Here is a 14,898-nt window from a genome sequence, read left to right as displayed (position 1 = left end):
ACTAACCAAACAAAGAGACCCCTCATAGAATGGGAGAAGAGCCATACATCTGACAAGAGGTTAATAACCAAAATATATAAAGAGGTCACCAAACTTAGCAACAAAAAAAAGCAAATGACCGAATTCAAAAGTAGGGAGAGGATATGAACAGAATATTCACTACAGAAGAGATACAAAAGGCCAAACAGATATATGAAAAATTACACCAAGTCACTGACTGTCAAAGAAATGCAAATAAAGACAGCATTAAGATACCACCTCACCTATGTGAGAATGTCATACATCAGAAATAAGAGCAACAACCAATGGTGGAGAGATTGTGGGGGCAAAGGAATCCTCCTGCAGTGCTGGTGGGAATGTAAACTGGTCCAACCCCTGTGGAGAGCAGTCTGAAGAAACCTTACAAGACTAGAAACAGACCTTCCTTATGACCCTATAATTTCTCTCCTAGGCATATATCCAAAGGAATTAAGCACACCTATCCAAAAAGATATAGGTATGCCTATGTTCATAGCAGTAAATTTTTGTAATAGCTAAAACCTTGAGGCAACCCAGCTGCCCAATAATAGATGAGTGGCTGAGAAAGTTGTGGTACATATGCAGAATGGAATACTACTCAGCTATTAAGAATAATGAACCTACTTTTTCTGACCCATCTTGGATGGAGCTAGAAAGAATTATGTTATGTGAGGTAAGCCAGAAAGAGAAAGATAAGTATGGGACGATCCAACTCATAAACAGAAGTTGAGGAAGAACAGAAAGGGAAATGCAAAGCAGAATTTGACTGAGTTTGGAGTATTGTACCAAAGTAAAAACTCTGGAGGTAGATTTTTCAGCTTTACTGTACGGGGGGTGGGGGGTAGGGGGGTAGGGACACAGACCTTTGGTGATGGGAATGGTGTTAATATATTCTCCTATTAACCTATAGTCTTATAAATCACTATTTAATCAATATGAAAGAGGTAAAATAGATTGAATGTCATGAGGTTTTTAATACATAGACTTTAGTTCTGAGAATATATTCCTTCAGTCTAAGCACTTAAGGCTGCAAAAGAGCAAACTGATTGAATTGTAACATTGGGCTTAAATTGTTAAAGCATTTCTAATAATAACTACATTTTTTAAAATAGTAAATCACCCATAATCTTAGACCAAGGAGACCAGAAGTAACTGGTCTTATCAGTATATGAAATATAGTTATTTGTAAATAGCATTAAATGATATAAATCATTGTAAGGTCTTATATAGTACAGTAAATCCTAACCATGGGACTTTCAAAATAAATCAAGTTCCCAAATAACTCAGTTATAATAATAATTACCTATTATCTTCTTAAATGTAAGAAAGCAAGGAACCTTCCTCATTCTCCATTAAACTTGTATTTCTCCCAGACCTGGAGCCTCTGGGTCACTGCTCGTTTTCCTTTATGCTTCTTTTGATCCATACCATTTGATACTGCATCTGCTGATCTCAATCAGACTAATACAACCAGTGCCACCTCTACCTGTTCCACTTCAGACTGTGTCCAGAGATGCCAAGTGTGGGATATCAACCCTTCAGCTCCCTCCAATACTTGGGTGAGACTTTTCCTTTGTTCCACTTTGGTTGGTGCACCTCCTAACAAAGTTACAGAACCTAGATATAGACCAAGGCCCAGGAGGTAGGGCACACGTGCACAGGTTGCACATGTGCACATAAGTTGGAGGAAATATATATACCTGAAAGTAAAAGTGCACAATAGTCTACAGTGACTCAATAAGTGCAGCAAGCAAGGAGAAAGACCTAAAAAAGACACCATAAGATACTTAATCAATTATTTTCTACTCAGACCTAGATACCCTCCTCACCTACTCTCTTCAGATTAAGTAAGGACTACAAAAGCTAGGTAAGAGCAGGAGACTGACACACTTTAATGATGGCTCTTTTGGTCACTACCAGGCCACCCCACCATCCAGGGCCCTGGTCTGGGAATCCTGGGATTCCCATATAGATATGATAGGCCTAGACCTCAAACAGATCCCTCTCTCCACCATCACTGGTCACCTCCATTCTTCTTCTAGCGTTTGCCCTTCTTCCGTAGCCAGTCAACAGCGTCAGGTTGAGCCTGATGTAAAGTTTCGAGACCTCCTTTGAATCTGGAGAGGTGGCAGTCGTTGACTATGTGGGTCATAGTCTGTCTGTAGCCGCAGGGGCAATTCGGGTCGTCTCTGGCTCCCCAGCGATGGAACATAGCGGCGCACCGGCCATGGCCTGTTCGATAGCCATTGAGGAGGGCCCAATCATAACGTGCTAGGTCAAAGCCGGGTTGACGCTTGCAGGGGTCTGTGATGAGGTGTTTGTTCTTTACCTCAGCTGACTGCCAACTCTGTTTCCAAGAGACAGGAACAGAGAAGTTCAGTGTAGGCATAGGGGACCAGACTGGGTGACGAGACGTCAAGCGTTGGACAGGGTGGGCGAAGATATCCGCGTATATTGGCAGGTCCAGTCGAGCGTAGACGTGGGAAATGAACTTAGATGATGCCGCATCCCAACGAATATCTGGCGGGGCGATGTTGCTAAGAACTGGCAGCCATGGAACCGGAGTGGAACGGATGGTTCCAGAAATTATCCTCATGGAAGAATATAATTTGGAATCGACCAAGTGGATATGGGGGCTACGGAACCATACTGGGGCACAGTATTCTGCAGTGGAATAGCATAATGCCAGAGATGATGATCGTAGTGTGGAAGCGCTCGCGCCCCATGAGGAGCTGCCCAATCTTGCAATGATGTTATTCCTCGCACCCACTTTTGCTGCAGTTTTTATGAGATGTTCGTGAAATGACAGAGTGCGATCGAGAGTAACGCCAAGATAGACTGCTGGGCTTCATGCCGGATTCTCGTATCACCAAGCTGCACATTAAGCTCACGCGAGGCCGAGGCATGGTGTAGATGGAAAACAGATGATACCGTTTTTTGCAGTGCTAGGGATTAGTCGCCATTTTTTACAGTAATCAGATATCAGAGACATGTCTTTCGTGAGTGTTTCCTCGAGGATGTCGAACTTGGATGCCTGAGTTGCACAGCAGATGTCATCGGCGTAGATGAACTTCCTTGAAGAAGATGAACTTCCTTGAAGAAGATGAACTTCCTTCAAGGAAGTTCATCTCCATCAGGAACAACATCATAAACCCCCTGTGGGGTTCTACAAGACCTTGCCCTCAGTGTAGACCAACAATGGTAGAAATTGCCCCACTCACCGGAGAGAGGCTGGGTCAACATACTCTGCTACTCAAGTAAGACTGGTCCTAATATAAGTGCAGCCTAGAATGTTCCTAGCTATGACCATGGAATTTCAGCTCAGACTGACAGAAATGCAGAGGTTATACAGACTCCTGTGTTAAATATGAATAGACATGGGTCCTAGGTCAGATCCATGGGATTTACAGTTAATGGTGTTTATATACTTTTCCCATATGTGGGAGTTCCTCTCTGCCCTGATCCAGCTTTCTAGTCCTATCCTCAACTCTGGCACTATCTTCCCAGACAATACTTCTAAGCCCAACTGCATGTTATCTGCTGGACTAAGCCAAAAATTAGTAAAGTTATGGTCCCTTTGGAATATACCTAAAATAGACTTTTTTTTAAAGCTACTTCCAACACAGAGACCAAAAAATTCATCTGTCATACTCTTACCCTTTGGTTCCTGATTATTAAACAACTTGTTCTGCTTTATATCTTAGTGCTTTTCAGTCACTAAATTGCAGATGCTACCATGATACTAACCTGACTTCCCTGGGCAGACAATTTCACTAATGTGTCCTAGAACCTCACCTCTCCAGAGTTCTATCCCATGAGGGAAAAATATAAACAGGTTGGGGGTATGGATTAACCTGTCAATGCCCATGTCCAGTGGAGAATCAATTACAGAAGCCAGACTTCCCACCTTCTGCACCTCATAAAGATCTTTGGTCCATACTCAGAGGGATAAAGAATAGGGACCTTCCAATGGAAAGGTGGAATAAGGAACTCTAGTGGTGGGAATTGTATGGAATTATACACCTCTTATACCACAATCTTATCAATAATTATTAGATCAATAATAATAATTAAGAAAATACTTTGCAATAAGAAAAAAGAAGAAAATTCCTCAAGATAGTGGAGTCCATATATAGCAAACCTACAGTCTCAATGGTAAAAAATATTGCAGATGAAGATTTGGGGTCTCCATTTTTGGAAAAAGCTAGTAGGTCTATTTTAGGGCCCATGACTTTACTAGTTTTTGCCTGAGCCTGACATCTAATATTCAGGTGGACCCAAGTTATTGTCTAGGAAGATGGTGTCATAGTTGGAAAAAGGGAAATTGTGTGAAATTGTACCCCTCTCATCCTATGTCTTGTCAATATTTTCATTTTATATAAAAAAAAAAAAGAAAGGAAAAGAAACATCCAATTGAGAAGAGGGGTGTGGAATTCTGGTGGTAAGAATTATATAGAATTATACCCCTTTTATACCACAGTCTTGTCAATCACTATTAAATCACTAATAAAAATTTTTTAAAAAAGAAAAAAAAAAAGAATAGGGAACTACCAATGGAGGGGATGGGATACAGAATTGTGGTGGTGGTAATTGTATGGAATTGTACCTCTCTTATCCCACAATCTTGTCAATCATAATGAAATCACCAATAAATATAGATAAAAAAAATTTAAAAATTCAAGTGGATCAAGGAGTTGGATGTTAGACTAGAAACTATTAAATATTTAGAGGAACATAGTGGCAGAATTCTTTTCCATCTAAATTTTATACTCATTTTCAGTGATACAAATTTAATTGCAAGAAGAGTAAAGCAAGAAGAGTAAAGCAAAAATAAACCAATGGGACTACATCAAATTAAATAATAATAATAATAAACCACCACCCAAAGAAAGAGACCCCTTAAAGGCATTCACCTTGTTCACCTCATCTTGGATGGAGCTTGAAGGAATCATGTTAAGTGAGATAAGCCAGAAAGAGAAGGATGAATTTGGGATGATCTACCCATGGACAGAAGTTGAAAAATAAGAACAGAAAGGAAAATACAAAGCAAAACTTGGACTGGGTTTGGTGAGTTGCACCAAAGTAAAAGACTCTGGAGATGGGGGAAGGGTTCAGTTCCTGGAACATAATGGCAGAGGAAGACCTAGAGGGGTTTGAATTGTTATGTGAAAAACTGAGAAATGTTACACATGTATAAACTACTGCATTTTAGTGATGACTATAAACCAATAATCCCCCCAATAAAGAAAAAAAAAACCTTCCATACAATTGGGTAAAATGTCATTTTATTTTTCTCCTAAATTTTTTTTTGGTTTATATCTATCACTAAATACTGATACTCACGGGCTTGATATCATTCTCCAAAGAAGCAAGGAAGTCTCCTCGGGTCACCTGCAGGCTCTCTGCTTTCTCCATGTCCACTTCTACTTTAGTACTGGCCTGGTTAGACAATGAAAACAAAATGTAAGGACTTCTAGGCTTAAACAATATTTTCAGTCTGAGAACACAATACCACAAGATTTAAGAGACACATTTACAGATAAAAATTTTCTACCAAGAGGGTAGCAGTTATATGAATTATGACATATTATTTTAGATCTAATAGTTTTAGAAGGAAAAGAGCAAAGAGTGATAAAGAAAGAACAATGAAAGGCAGAGAGGCCCAGGAGGTGCTGAAGTAGATAAAGCACTGGACTCTCAAGCATGAGGTGCTGAGTTCAACAGTAGCACATGTGTTACAGTGATGTCTGGTCCTTTCACTCTCTCCCCTTATTTTTCTTATTAATAAAAAAAATGCAATCTTAAAAAAATAAAGTCATTAGTAAAATATCTGAATTACTGAAGAAAGGTGCATCTGTGTAGGTTTAAAGGTTTAATGAAGGCTGATCAGAATAAATGAACATAAACCTACATCTATTCAGATACACTATTTTTGACTTCCAGAGTACTAAAGATGAAAAGAAAGTCCTAAAATCATTTTGAAAGACAAAAACAGATTGGCTGAGAAGGATCTGGAATAAATATGGCATGATACTTCTCATTAGAAAAACTAGAAACCAGAAGTCAATAAAATCACATCTCCAAAATAAATATCTAAATATCTACTGTAGACAATGACTCACTGATGTATATTGGGGTCATCAACAAGTATTTTACACAAAATTATATACTGTTCTAAACATAAAGAACATGACAGTAAATGAAACAAAAGTACATGCCTCCGTGGAACTTCATTTTAAATGATGTTGTAATATTCTAGAAGACATTTTGACCAAAATAATGAACATTTACATATATTAACATGGGAAGCTATCCAGAACATATTAGCAAGTAAAAAACTGAAACTGCTATATAACTTCATTTATGTTTTCTCAATAAGAACATTAAATATATTAGTGCAAACAAAGATAAGACAGATTACAGAGGTATTTCACAAATGCTGACTCCTCTGAAGAAAGAGAAGTGTTAGATTTTTAAAAAATTTATTTATTTATTTATTATTGGATAAAGACAAAGGGAAATTGAGAGGGGAAGGGGAGATATAGAGGAAGAGAGACAGAGAGACACCTGCAGCCCTGCTTTACCAGTCATCTTATATGCAATATAATAATCAAAATATATAAAGAGCTCACCAAACTCAGCAACAACAGGAATAAAAAAAAGCCCCACCCAAAAATGGGGAGAGGATATATACAGAATATTCACCAAAGAATATATATATATGAAGATATTAAAAAGGCCAACAAACATAAAAAATGTGCCATTTTTAATAGCTGATTAGTATTCCATTGTGTATATATACATAATGCCTTGAGTAAAACAGGAGTTACACTGGGGGTAGGAGCAGAAATTCCTTCCCTTGGAAGGATGGGTGTTTCATCAAAACTGGTGTTCTCAGGCTGGGAAGATTGCATAATGATTATACAAAAAGATTCTCATGTCTGAGGTTCAGTCCTCAGCACCACCATAAGCCAGAGCTGTGCAGTGCTCTGATAGAAAAATAAAATAAAATAAAATAAAATAAAGCCAACCCAAGATTCTCTTTATCAAGAAGTAGGGAGATCCACAGTGACAGTGACAGTGACAGTGGCACTTGCAGGACAGATCTGAGTATTTCATGTTTCCTTCTTTTTTTTTTTTTTTGTTTTAATCTCTTATTATTATTTATTTTCCCTTTTGTTGCCCTTGTTGGTTTTTTTTATTGTTGTAGTTATTGTTGTTGTTGTTATTGATGTTGTCATTGTTGGATAGGACAGAGAGAAATGAAGAGAGGAGGGGAAGACAGAGAGGGAGAGAGAAACATAGACACCTGCAGACCTGCTTCACCACTTGTGAAGCAACTTCCCTGCAAATGGGGAGCCGGGAGCACAAACTAGGATCCTTATGCAATAAGGTTAAGTACACTTAACCTGCTGCGCAGCCCGACCCCCTCATGTTTCTTCCACCCCAGGAGTAGTATGGTAAGCCTGTTCCTTCCTTTCTCGCTTCCTTACTCCGTTTGTTTTCTCCTTTGAACTACTGCTTGGCCACAAACTGCTACTGTTTGTTTTAAAAACGTGGTCAAGTGGGGAGTTGGGTGGTAGCACAGCCGGTTAAGCACATGTGGCACCAAGCGCAAGGACTGGCATAAGGATCCCAGTTTGAGCCCCCAGCTCCCCACCTGCAGGGGAGTCACTTCACAGGTGGTGAAGCAGGTCTGCAGGTGTCTATCTTTCTCTCTCCCTCTCTGTCTTCCCCTTCTCTCTCCTATCTAACAACAATGACATCAATAATAACAACAATAATAACTGCAACAACAATGAAAAACAACAAGGGCAACAAAAGGGAAAACAAATAAATAAAATTAATTTTAAAAAAACTTGGTCAAATGAAAACTTTCTGTCAGTGTTCTATCTCAGACACACACACACACACACACACACACACACACACTGATTGTTAGCTTATATACCCTGAACCCCACATCTGTATAAATATATCTTTTCCAGCACACTTTCCCCCTCCTCTAGTCCCATTGGCTTCTGACAAGATTTGCACAAGTAGCTGCCCATAAGCCTCCATTTTTTCATAAGCAATTTACAGCTAAAGACTGACTTTTTCTCTAAAGTAAAGGGAAAACACATGTATTGCATGTGGCCTGACCAGAAGGAAGATGCTTATGATGCTCCATCTATCCATCTATCCACCCATGGAGGGAAGTAAGAAGGAGGCCACTTATCCAGGTCTCTCTTTCTCTCTGCCTCTACCCGCCACCCCATTTCTCATCTCTATCAAAACAAAAAGAAAGTAGGGACCAGCTGTGGTGTATCTGGTTGAATGTATACATTATAGCGAGCAAAGACCCAGGTTCTAGCATTACAGCATCATGGTTATGCAGAATGACTTTTCATGTCTGAGACACCAAAGGTCCCTGGTTTGATACCCAGTACCACTATAAGCAAGAACTGAGCAGTGCTCTGGCAAAAACAAACAAACAAATACATAAATAAATAAAATCCAGATAAAGGCTGAAGGAACTATATAAGCAGGGGCATATCTATTCAGGAATGTTTCTCTGAAACACTAGCTTCTAAGGTAAGATAGGAGGAAGGCATTTGAGTCACAGGGAACTGAAGGGGAACAAGCTGGCAGGTCTAAACAGCAGCAAAAATCCAGGGAGCTAGAACTGAGGCTGCAAGGGAGAGTGGCGGGGGGGAGACCCAAAAGAGATAGGGGCCCTGTTACTCAGAGCAGGCAGGTCTGCGTAGGGGTCTGACTGTTGTATCTGGTGCAGTCAGCGGCCTGGGAGGGAGAAAGCAGCAGAATTCCATGAAATGTAGCTAATAAGGCATGGCTTTATGCTCAGGGCCATTAAGTGAGGCTTGAGTTGTTTGTAACAAATCTTATGGTCCCCTCTACAATGTGCAGCTTTCATGGATTATTTCTAGGATAGATGGAGCGAGACTTACTCCTGAGATTCCTTCTACTTTCTGCTATGGAGCCAGCTGGGTAAGTAGCAGAGTATTTAATAAAAATGGAAATTTCCTGTGATCCAGTTAAAACCATTCTTAGGCATACATCCAAATGACATAAAACCACTAGTTTGAAGGAACTTACTATACACTCCTCTATTCATAACTGTTTGCTGACAACAGCTAAGGAGTAGAACAATCTAAACAGGCATCGACAGATGACTAAAGAAGTTATATGATGTATGCTTAATGGAATAATACTTTGCAATAAAATAAGACGATAATGTGTCATTTGGGACAAAATGCATGAAACTGAAGGTGATTATGTTTAGGTAAGTAAGTAAAGAAGTGAAAGACAACTACTGGGTTGTTTCACTAATTGTGGAATAGAGAACTAAAACACATGAGCTTGGAAAAAAATAGCCAAAATGTCTCTAAGACTTTATTAAAACTATGGAGATAAGGCCAGATGGTGACACACCTGGTTTAGCGCTCAGATTACAGTGTGCAAGGACCCATGTTCAAGTCCCTGGCCTCAACTGCAGAGGGAAAGCTTCATGAGTGGTGAAGCAGGGTTGCAGGTGTTTCTCTGTCCCTTCCCCTCTCTATCTCCTCCTCCCCTCTCAATTTCTCTCTGTCTTTATCCAACAATAATAAAAAAAAAATGAAAATTATGGAGATTATGAACAGAATTGTAATGGTGGGTGTTATTTAATCTTGTAATTTAATCTTGTAATTTAATCTTGTTATTTAATCTTGTAATTTTGTAAACCACTACAAAATAACAAATAGAAACATGGATCATAAAAAAAATACATTATATTTCAATACTGAAGCTAGTGTGAAAGTTGTCACTTTACTGTTAAAAGGGAGACTTATGGGAGTCAGGTGGTAGCCCAGCGGGTTAAGTACAGGTGGCACACAAAGTGCAAGGACAGGCATAAGGATCCCAGTTCGAGCCCCCACCTCCCCACCTGCAGGGGAGTCGCTTCACAAGGGTGAAGCAGGTCTGCTTGTGTCTTTCTCTCCCCTCCTCCTCTCTGTCTTCCTTCCTCTCTTGATTCCTCTCTGTCTTATCCACCAATGATGACATCAATAACAACAATAATAACTACAACAATAAAACAACAAGGGCAACAAAAAGGGAATAATATTAAAAAAAATTTTTTTTAAAAGGAGACTTATGAAATGAATTAAAAATCAATTAAGATAGCAGGCAGAAAGTTGTTTTAGAACAAGTTATTTTCAGCCTTCAAGGAATTTCAGAAGCTACATTATAAACAATGTTCCAATTGTAAAGTATGCCTTCTACTTTTACTATTTTATCAAAACTAGTAAAGTCTGTTAAAAATTCTATAATTTCTTATTTCCTTGGGGAATTTTTTTCTTAATTTGTCTGAATTAGTATAATTTCCCCCAGCATTTTATTTAAAACAGCTAATCAATACAGAAAAGGGAACATCTTTCAGCTTATACCCACAGAAACTAATAAACTTGTATTTCAACACTAGCAAATATCAAGTGGTCACCCTTAGATTTCATAACCTTTAAAACCTGACCTTTCAAAGTTCTTATCATTCCTCTTAAATTAAAGCTGGAATGACCTTAATCAATCACAATTTTACAGAAAAGAAATAATTTTATTGAAGTTCTGTAAATACAAGTCAAAGCTTTGATTCAGTTGTAAAATGTGTGTGTGTTCATTTTTTTCCTTATAAGATACTAGAGATGAAATTTGGATTATGAATCTACTCTACCTGAAGCAGAAATTATTTTTAAGATAAAAGCAAAAAAATCTCACATGGATCTTAATTGATCACAGATATGGATTCAGACCAAATGATCAGATATCAGGTCCTTATGGTTAGATTTCCCACTTGTTTCAGAAGAATCTGAAAAACGGTTTAATAGAGAATACTTGTTTTGCTTAGTCCATCTGACTATAAGTCTAATTCTCTTGGAAATGAAGTAGAAAAGCACTAATATAATTTTTAACATTGCAAAGAAAAAAACATCAAAACAAGCTGTTGAATATTGCTTAAAAGTTCTAGGGCTGGGGAGAGAGCATAATCTTCGTGCTGAGGCTCTAAGGTCCTACCATAAACCAGAGCTGATGTAGTCTTTCTGTATCTCACATTACAATAAAATAAAAAACAAAATATTTTAAACAAATAAATAAGTAAAAGTTCTATATGTCAAATGATAAATTTCAAACTAAACATTCATCAACCAGTACTAGTAAAGCTATGAGTACCTATAGCAATGGGAAAATTAAAACTGTATGCCTTTGTTCAGCTGAGAAGGAATCTTGCTAGAACAGTGATACGTGATCTTTTAACAATACAGACTTTACAACACGAAGAAAAGGAAATAAGTGTTAAGTAATACTGTGTGTGTGTATCTTTGGAGTGAAGTCAGTGTATTACATATCTTACAGACCTCTGAAGTGCCTACATAATCCCTTCTATTAGATAGTATATAGTGTAAAAAATTTAGGTGATAATCACAAGTCGATGTGCAGCACCTGAAGTGTAAAGATAAATGAATCACATAAAAAAAAAGTAAAGAAAAAAAGGGTAGAATTTACATTGAAGGATAAAATAGTCTGTAAAGTAACAAGCATCGTAGTCTTATAATTAGAAATATAATAGCAAACACTCAACAAAAATCAGAAATGATGACACTGAAAGGGTTACATATCATGCCGTATCAAATTAGTCAATAAAAACACAAATGGAAATATTAACTAACATATAGTTTATAAAAGCATATCCACAGATGACATTTGGTTATATTTTCACAGAAACCTGATGAGATGGATAGTTATTTTCCTTTGACAAGTAAAAAAACATAAAACAAAAACAACAACAACAAAAGCCCAAAAGAAATGAAAACCATTATCATCTGACAGACAAATCTGTGATCTTTCCATCACTCTTTATTGCCATGTGTGTCAATAAACCCAGCACTTGCTTGAAGAAAGTATGTTTCTTAGTGAGATAATTATTTCTTTTTCAAAACTGTTATTTTTATTGTATTACCTTTATTTATTTATTGGATAGAAACAGCCAGAAATCAAGAGGGGAGGGGGAGATTGAGAGGAAGAGAGACAGAAAGATACCTGCAGCACTGCTTCAGCACTAGTGAAACTTTCCCCCTGCAGATGGGGACCAGGGGCTTAAACTAGGGTTTTTGTGCAATGTAACATGTGTGCTCAACCAGATGTGCATCACCCGGCCCCAATAATTACTTACAGTAGCATTTTGTCCTATCATTGCTATGGTAAAAATGATGATGTAAGAGAAACATTCAGTGATCAGTGCATATGCAAAGTTTGATAACGAAGACTACTTATTGAGAATTATATCAAGAAGCCCTGGTGTGGTCTCAGAAAAGATTCCTATGATGGGGAACAATGTTTGTATCATTTACGGAACTTTTTTTTTTTTTTAACCAGAGCACTGCTCAGTTCTGGTTTATGGTGATGCCGGGGATTGGGATTGCACCTGAGACTTTGGAGCCTTAGGCATGAGAGTCTCTTTGCATAACCATTATGCTATCTACTGTCAACTCATTTACAGAATGCTTTGAAGTCATCACAACTTACTAATATTTCTTAAACAACAAGAATGAATGAATGGATGGATGGACTGATCCACTCTATTAAGGGGCCAAGTTCTCTATTTCCATACTATTTAGAACTTAGGCATTTAAAGAGCATACTCGGTTCAATTTTGTATGCAAATAATAACTCATGGACATAAGTTTGACTCAAAAGACATACATGCTTATTAATTAAAAATATTTACTAAATATCATGTTTTCAGGATTTATGTCTACTGGAATACTATGGGAATTCAAATACATCTAGAATAGTGATTTTTGTAAAGGGCAGTATAGAATTTTAGACATTGTGGGCCATGTGGTCTCTGTTGCAAATACTCCCTTGTTGTTACAAAGCATGAAAGTAGTCATAGGTCATATATAAATGAGTGAGTGTGGCTCTAATCTCCATATTTTTATTTATAAAAACTGGTGGTTGAATGGTTATGGCCCATGGGCCAAAGTTTGATGGGTTTAGAACTACTGATAGGATGAATCTAAATAAATAGAACACCTAACTGTTGAGGCTTTTAAAAATTATTTCTTGCATGAACAACAGTTAAGTGTCCCTCCCTTATGTCAATAATGCCACTAATTTTTCTACTCAACACAGCTGCTAAGGTAATCTTGTTTTAACGTTGTGTCATGTCACTGCTATTCTTTTTTTTTTTTTAATATTTATTTTATTTATTCCCTTTTGTTGCTCTTGTTGTTTTATTGTTGTAGTTATTACTGTTGTTGTCGTTGTTGGATAGGACAGAGAGAAATGGAGAGAGGAGGGGAAGACAGAGAGGAGGAGAGAAAGATAGACACCTGCAGACCTGCTTCACTGCCTGTGAAGCGATTCCCCTGCAGGTGGGGAGCCGGGGTTCGAACCGGGATCCTTATGCCGGACCTTGTGCTTTGCGCCACCTGCGCTTAACCCGCTGCACTACAGCCCGACTCCCGTCACTGCTATTCTTTAACAGTTTAGCACAGCTCACAGAAAAGTATCCATACCTCTTAGCAGAGCATAACAATCTCTTTTTGCTCTGTTGACTGCTGTAGTCTTCCTGCTCCTGCCTACAATGTCTCTACATTTCTATTTTTTATCTTGAACCACTACTAAATTAAATTAAGCTACCATGCTCTTTTGTATCTCTGTTCCTTTGCAGATGTTGTCCTTCTACCTAAAAATGCTTTACCTCACTAAGAGTCATATCCGACCAGAAATTCCTGTGAGGGCTCTTCTTATCCCACAAGTTGACCACATCTGACCTTTTTACTTCCTTACTTTGAATGAATTTTATTATTTATAAAGTGCATTATTCATTTTATTATTATTAGTGCAAGTGGAGATTGGACTGTGAGCTGCTCACGAGGAGGCAGTTCTCCTGGCTGCAATTATAACACTGACCTTCTACTTACTACAGTGCCTGGCATGTAGTAGGAACTCAATAAATTAATTTTGAACTAACGTCAACCAAAGGTTCCACAAATGATACATTACTATTCTAGAGAGGAAGATAATACATCATTCTTGAGTGAGAAAATTAGAGAAGGTTTGAAGAAAGATGGACATATAAACTAGGTACTGGAAAAATAAGTAAACAACTGAATGAAACCAGAAAAAATAAAACTAAAGAAGTAGATAAGTAATGACAAATGACCTATGAATTACCTGTGGAGAATAGTTAGGAACACATCTGGGAGGTCATTTTAGGGTCAGAACCCGAGGATTTTAAAGATCAGACTAAGAAGTCTGTACTTTGTTTTGACAAAAATTAATCAAACAGAAGGTAGCTAAAGATTGAAAGAAATTACCAACATAGAACTAACAAAATTTAGCTAATAACTTGATACAGTACACAGAAAGTGATAGGAGCCAAAGATAATTCTGAATTTTAAGACTAAACAATTAGAATAAACAAGAAAATGGGAATAGGAAGGAAAGTAGTAAAAATAAAAGCAGTAATTGGCTACATAGTCTATGAGTTTACTATTCATGTATTTTGTCAATTTTTTCCTCTATATTCCACGAGTGAAGTCATGCTGTTCATCTTTTTCATCCTATTTATTTCATTTAACACAATATTACAGGAGGGCTGAGGAGCACATAAACCCAGACCAAGTAGACGCATGTGCTGCTTTTTACTGATGCACACCTGGAACTATTTATATACTGATGTAATGAAATGTCACTTTAATTAAAAATGAAAGTGTGTGTGGGGGTGGGGGTGGGCAGTAGCACAGCAGGTTAAGCACATGAAGTGCGATGACTGGCATAAGGATCCCAGTTCAAGCCTCCCACTCCCCACTGGCAGAAGGGTTGCTTCACAGGTGGTTA

The 14,898-nt window shown here is 37.9% G+C and overlaps 1 protein-coding gene across 2 annotated transcripts in view; it reads right to left on the bottom strand.

Annotated features, from left to right (window-relative positions):
* Positions 1-14,898, bottom strand: part of NSF (N-ethylmaleimide sensitive factor, vesicle fusing ATPase) — a 210,663-nt gene that overhangs the window by 68,656 nt on the left and 127,109 nt on the right. For both annotated transcript variants that reach the window (XM_007529655.3, XM_060203295.1), the window contains exon 13: positions 5,362-5,457. In XM_007529655.3, the coding sequence (XP_007529717.2) occupies positions 5,362-5,457 (96 nt within the window). The remainder of the gene's footprint in view (positions 1-5,361; positions 5,458-14,898) is intronic.

The sequence above is a fragment of the Erinaceus europaeus genome, chromosome 12 (assembly GCF_950295315.1).
Source record: "Erinaceus europaeus chromosome 12, mEriEur2.1, whole genome shotgun sequence".
Classification (NCBI taxonomy): Eukaryota; Metazoa; Chordata; class Mammalia; order Eulipotyphla; family Erinaceidae; genus Erinaceus; species Erinaceus europaeus.
Note: the sequence above shows the minus strand (reverse complement) of the source record. Positions and strands in the feature narration are given on the sequence as shown.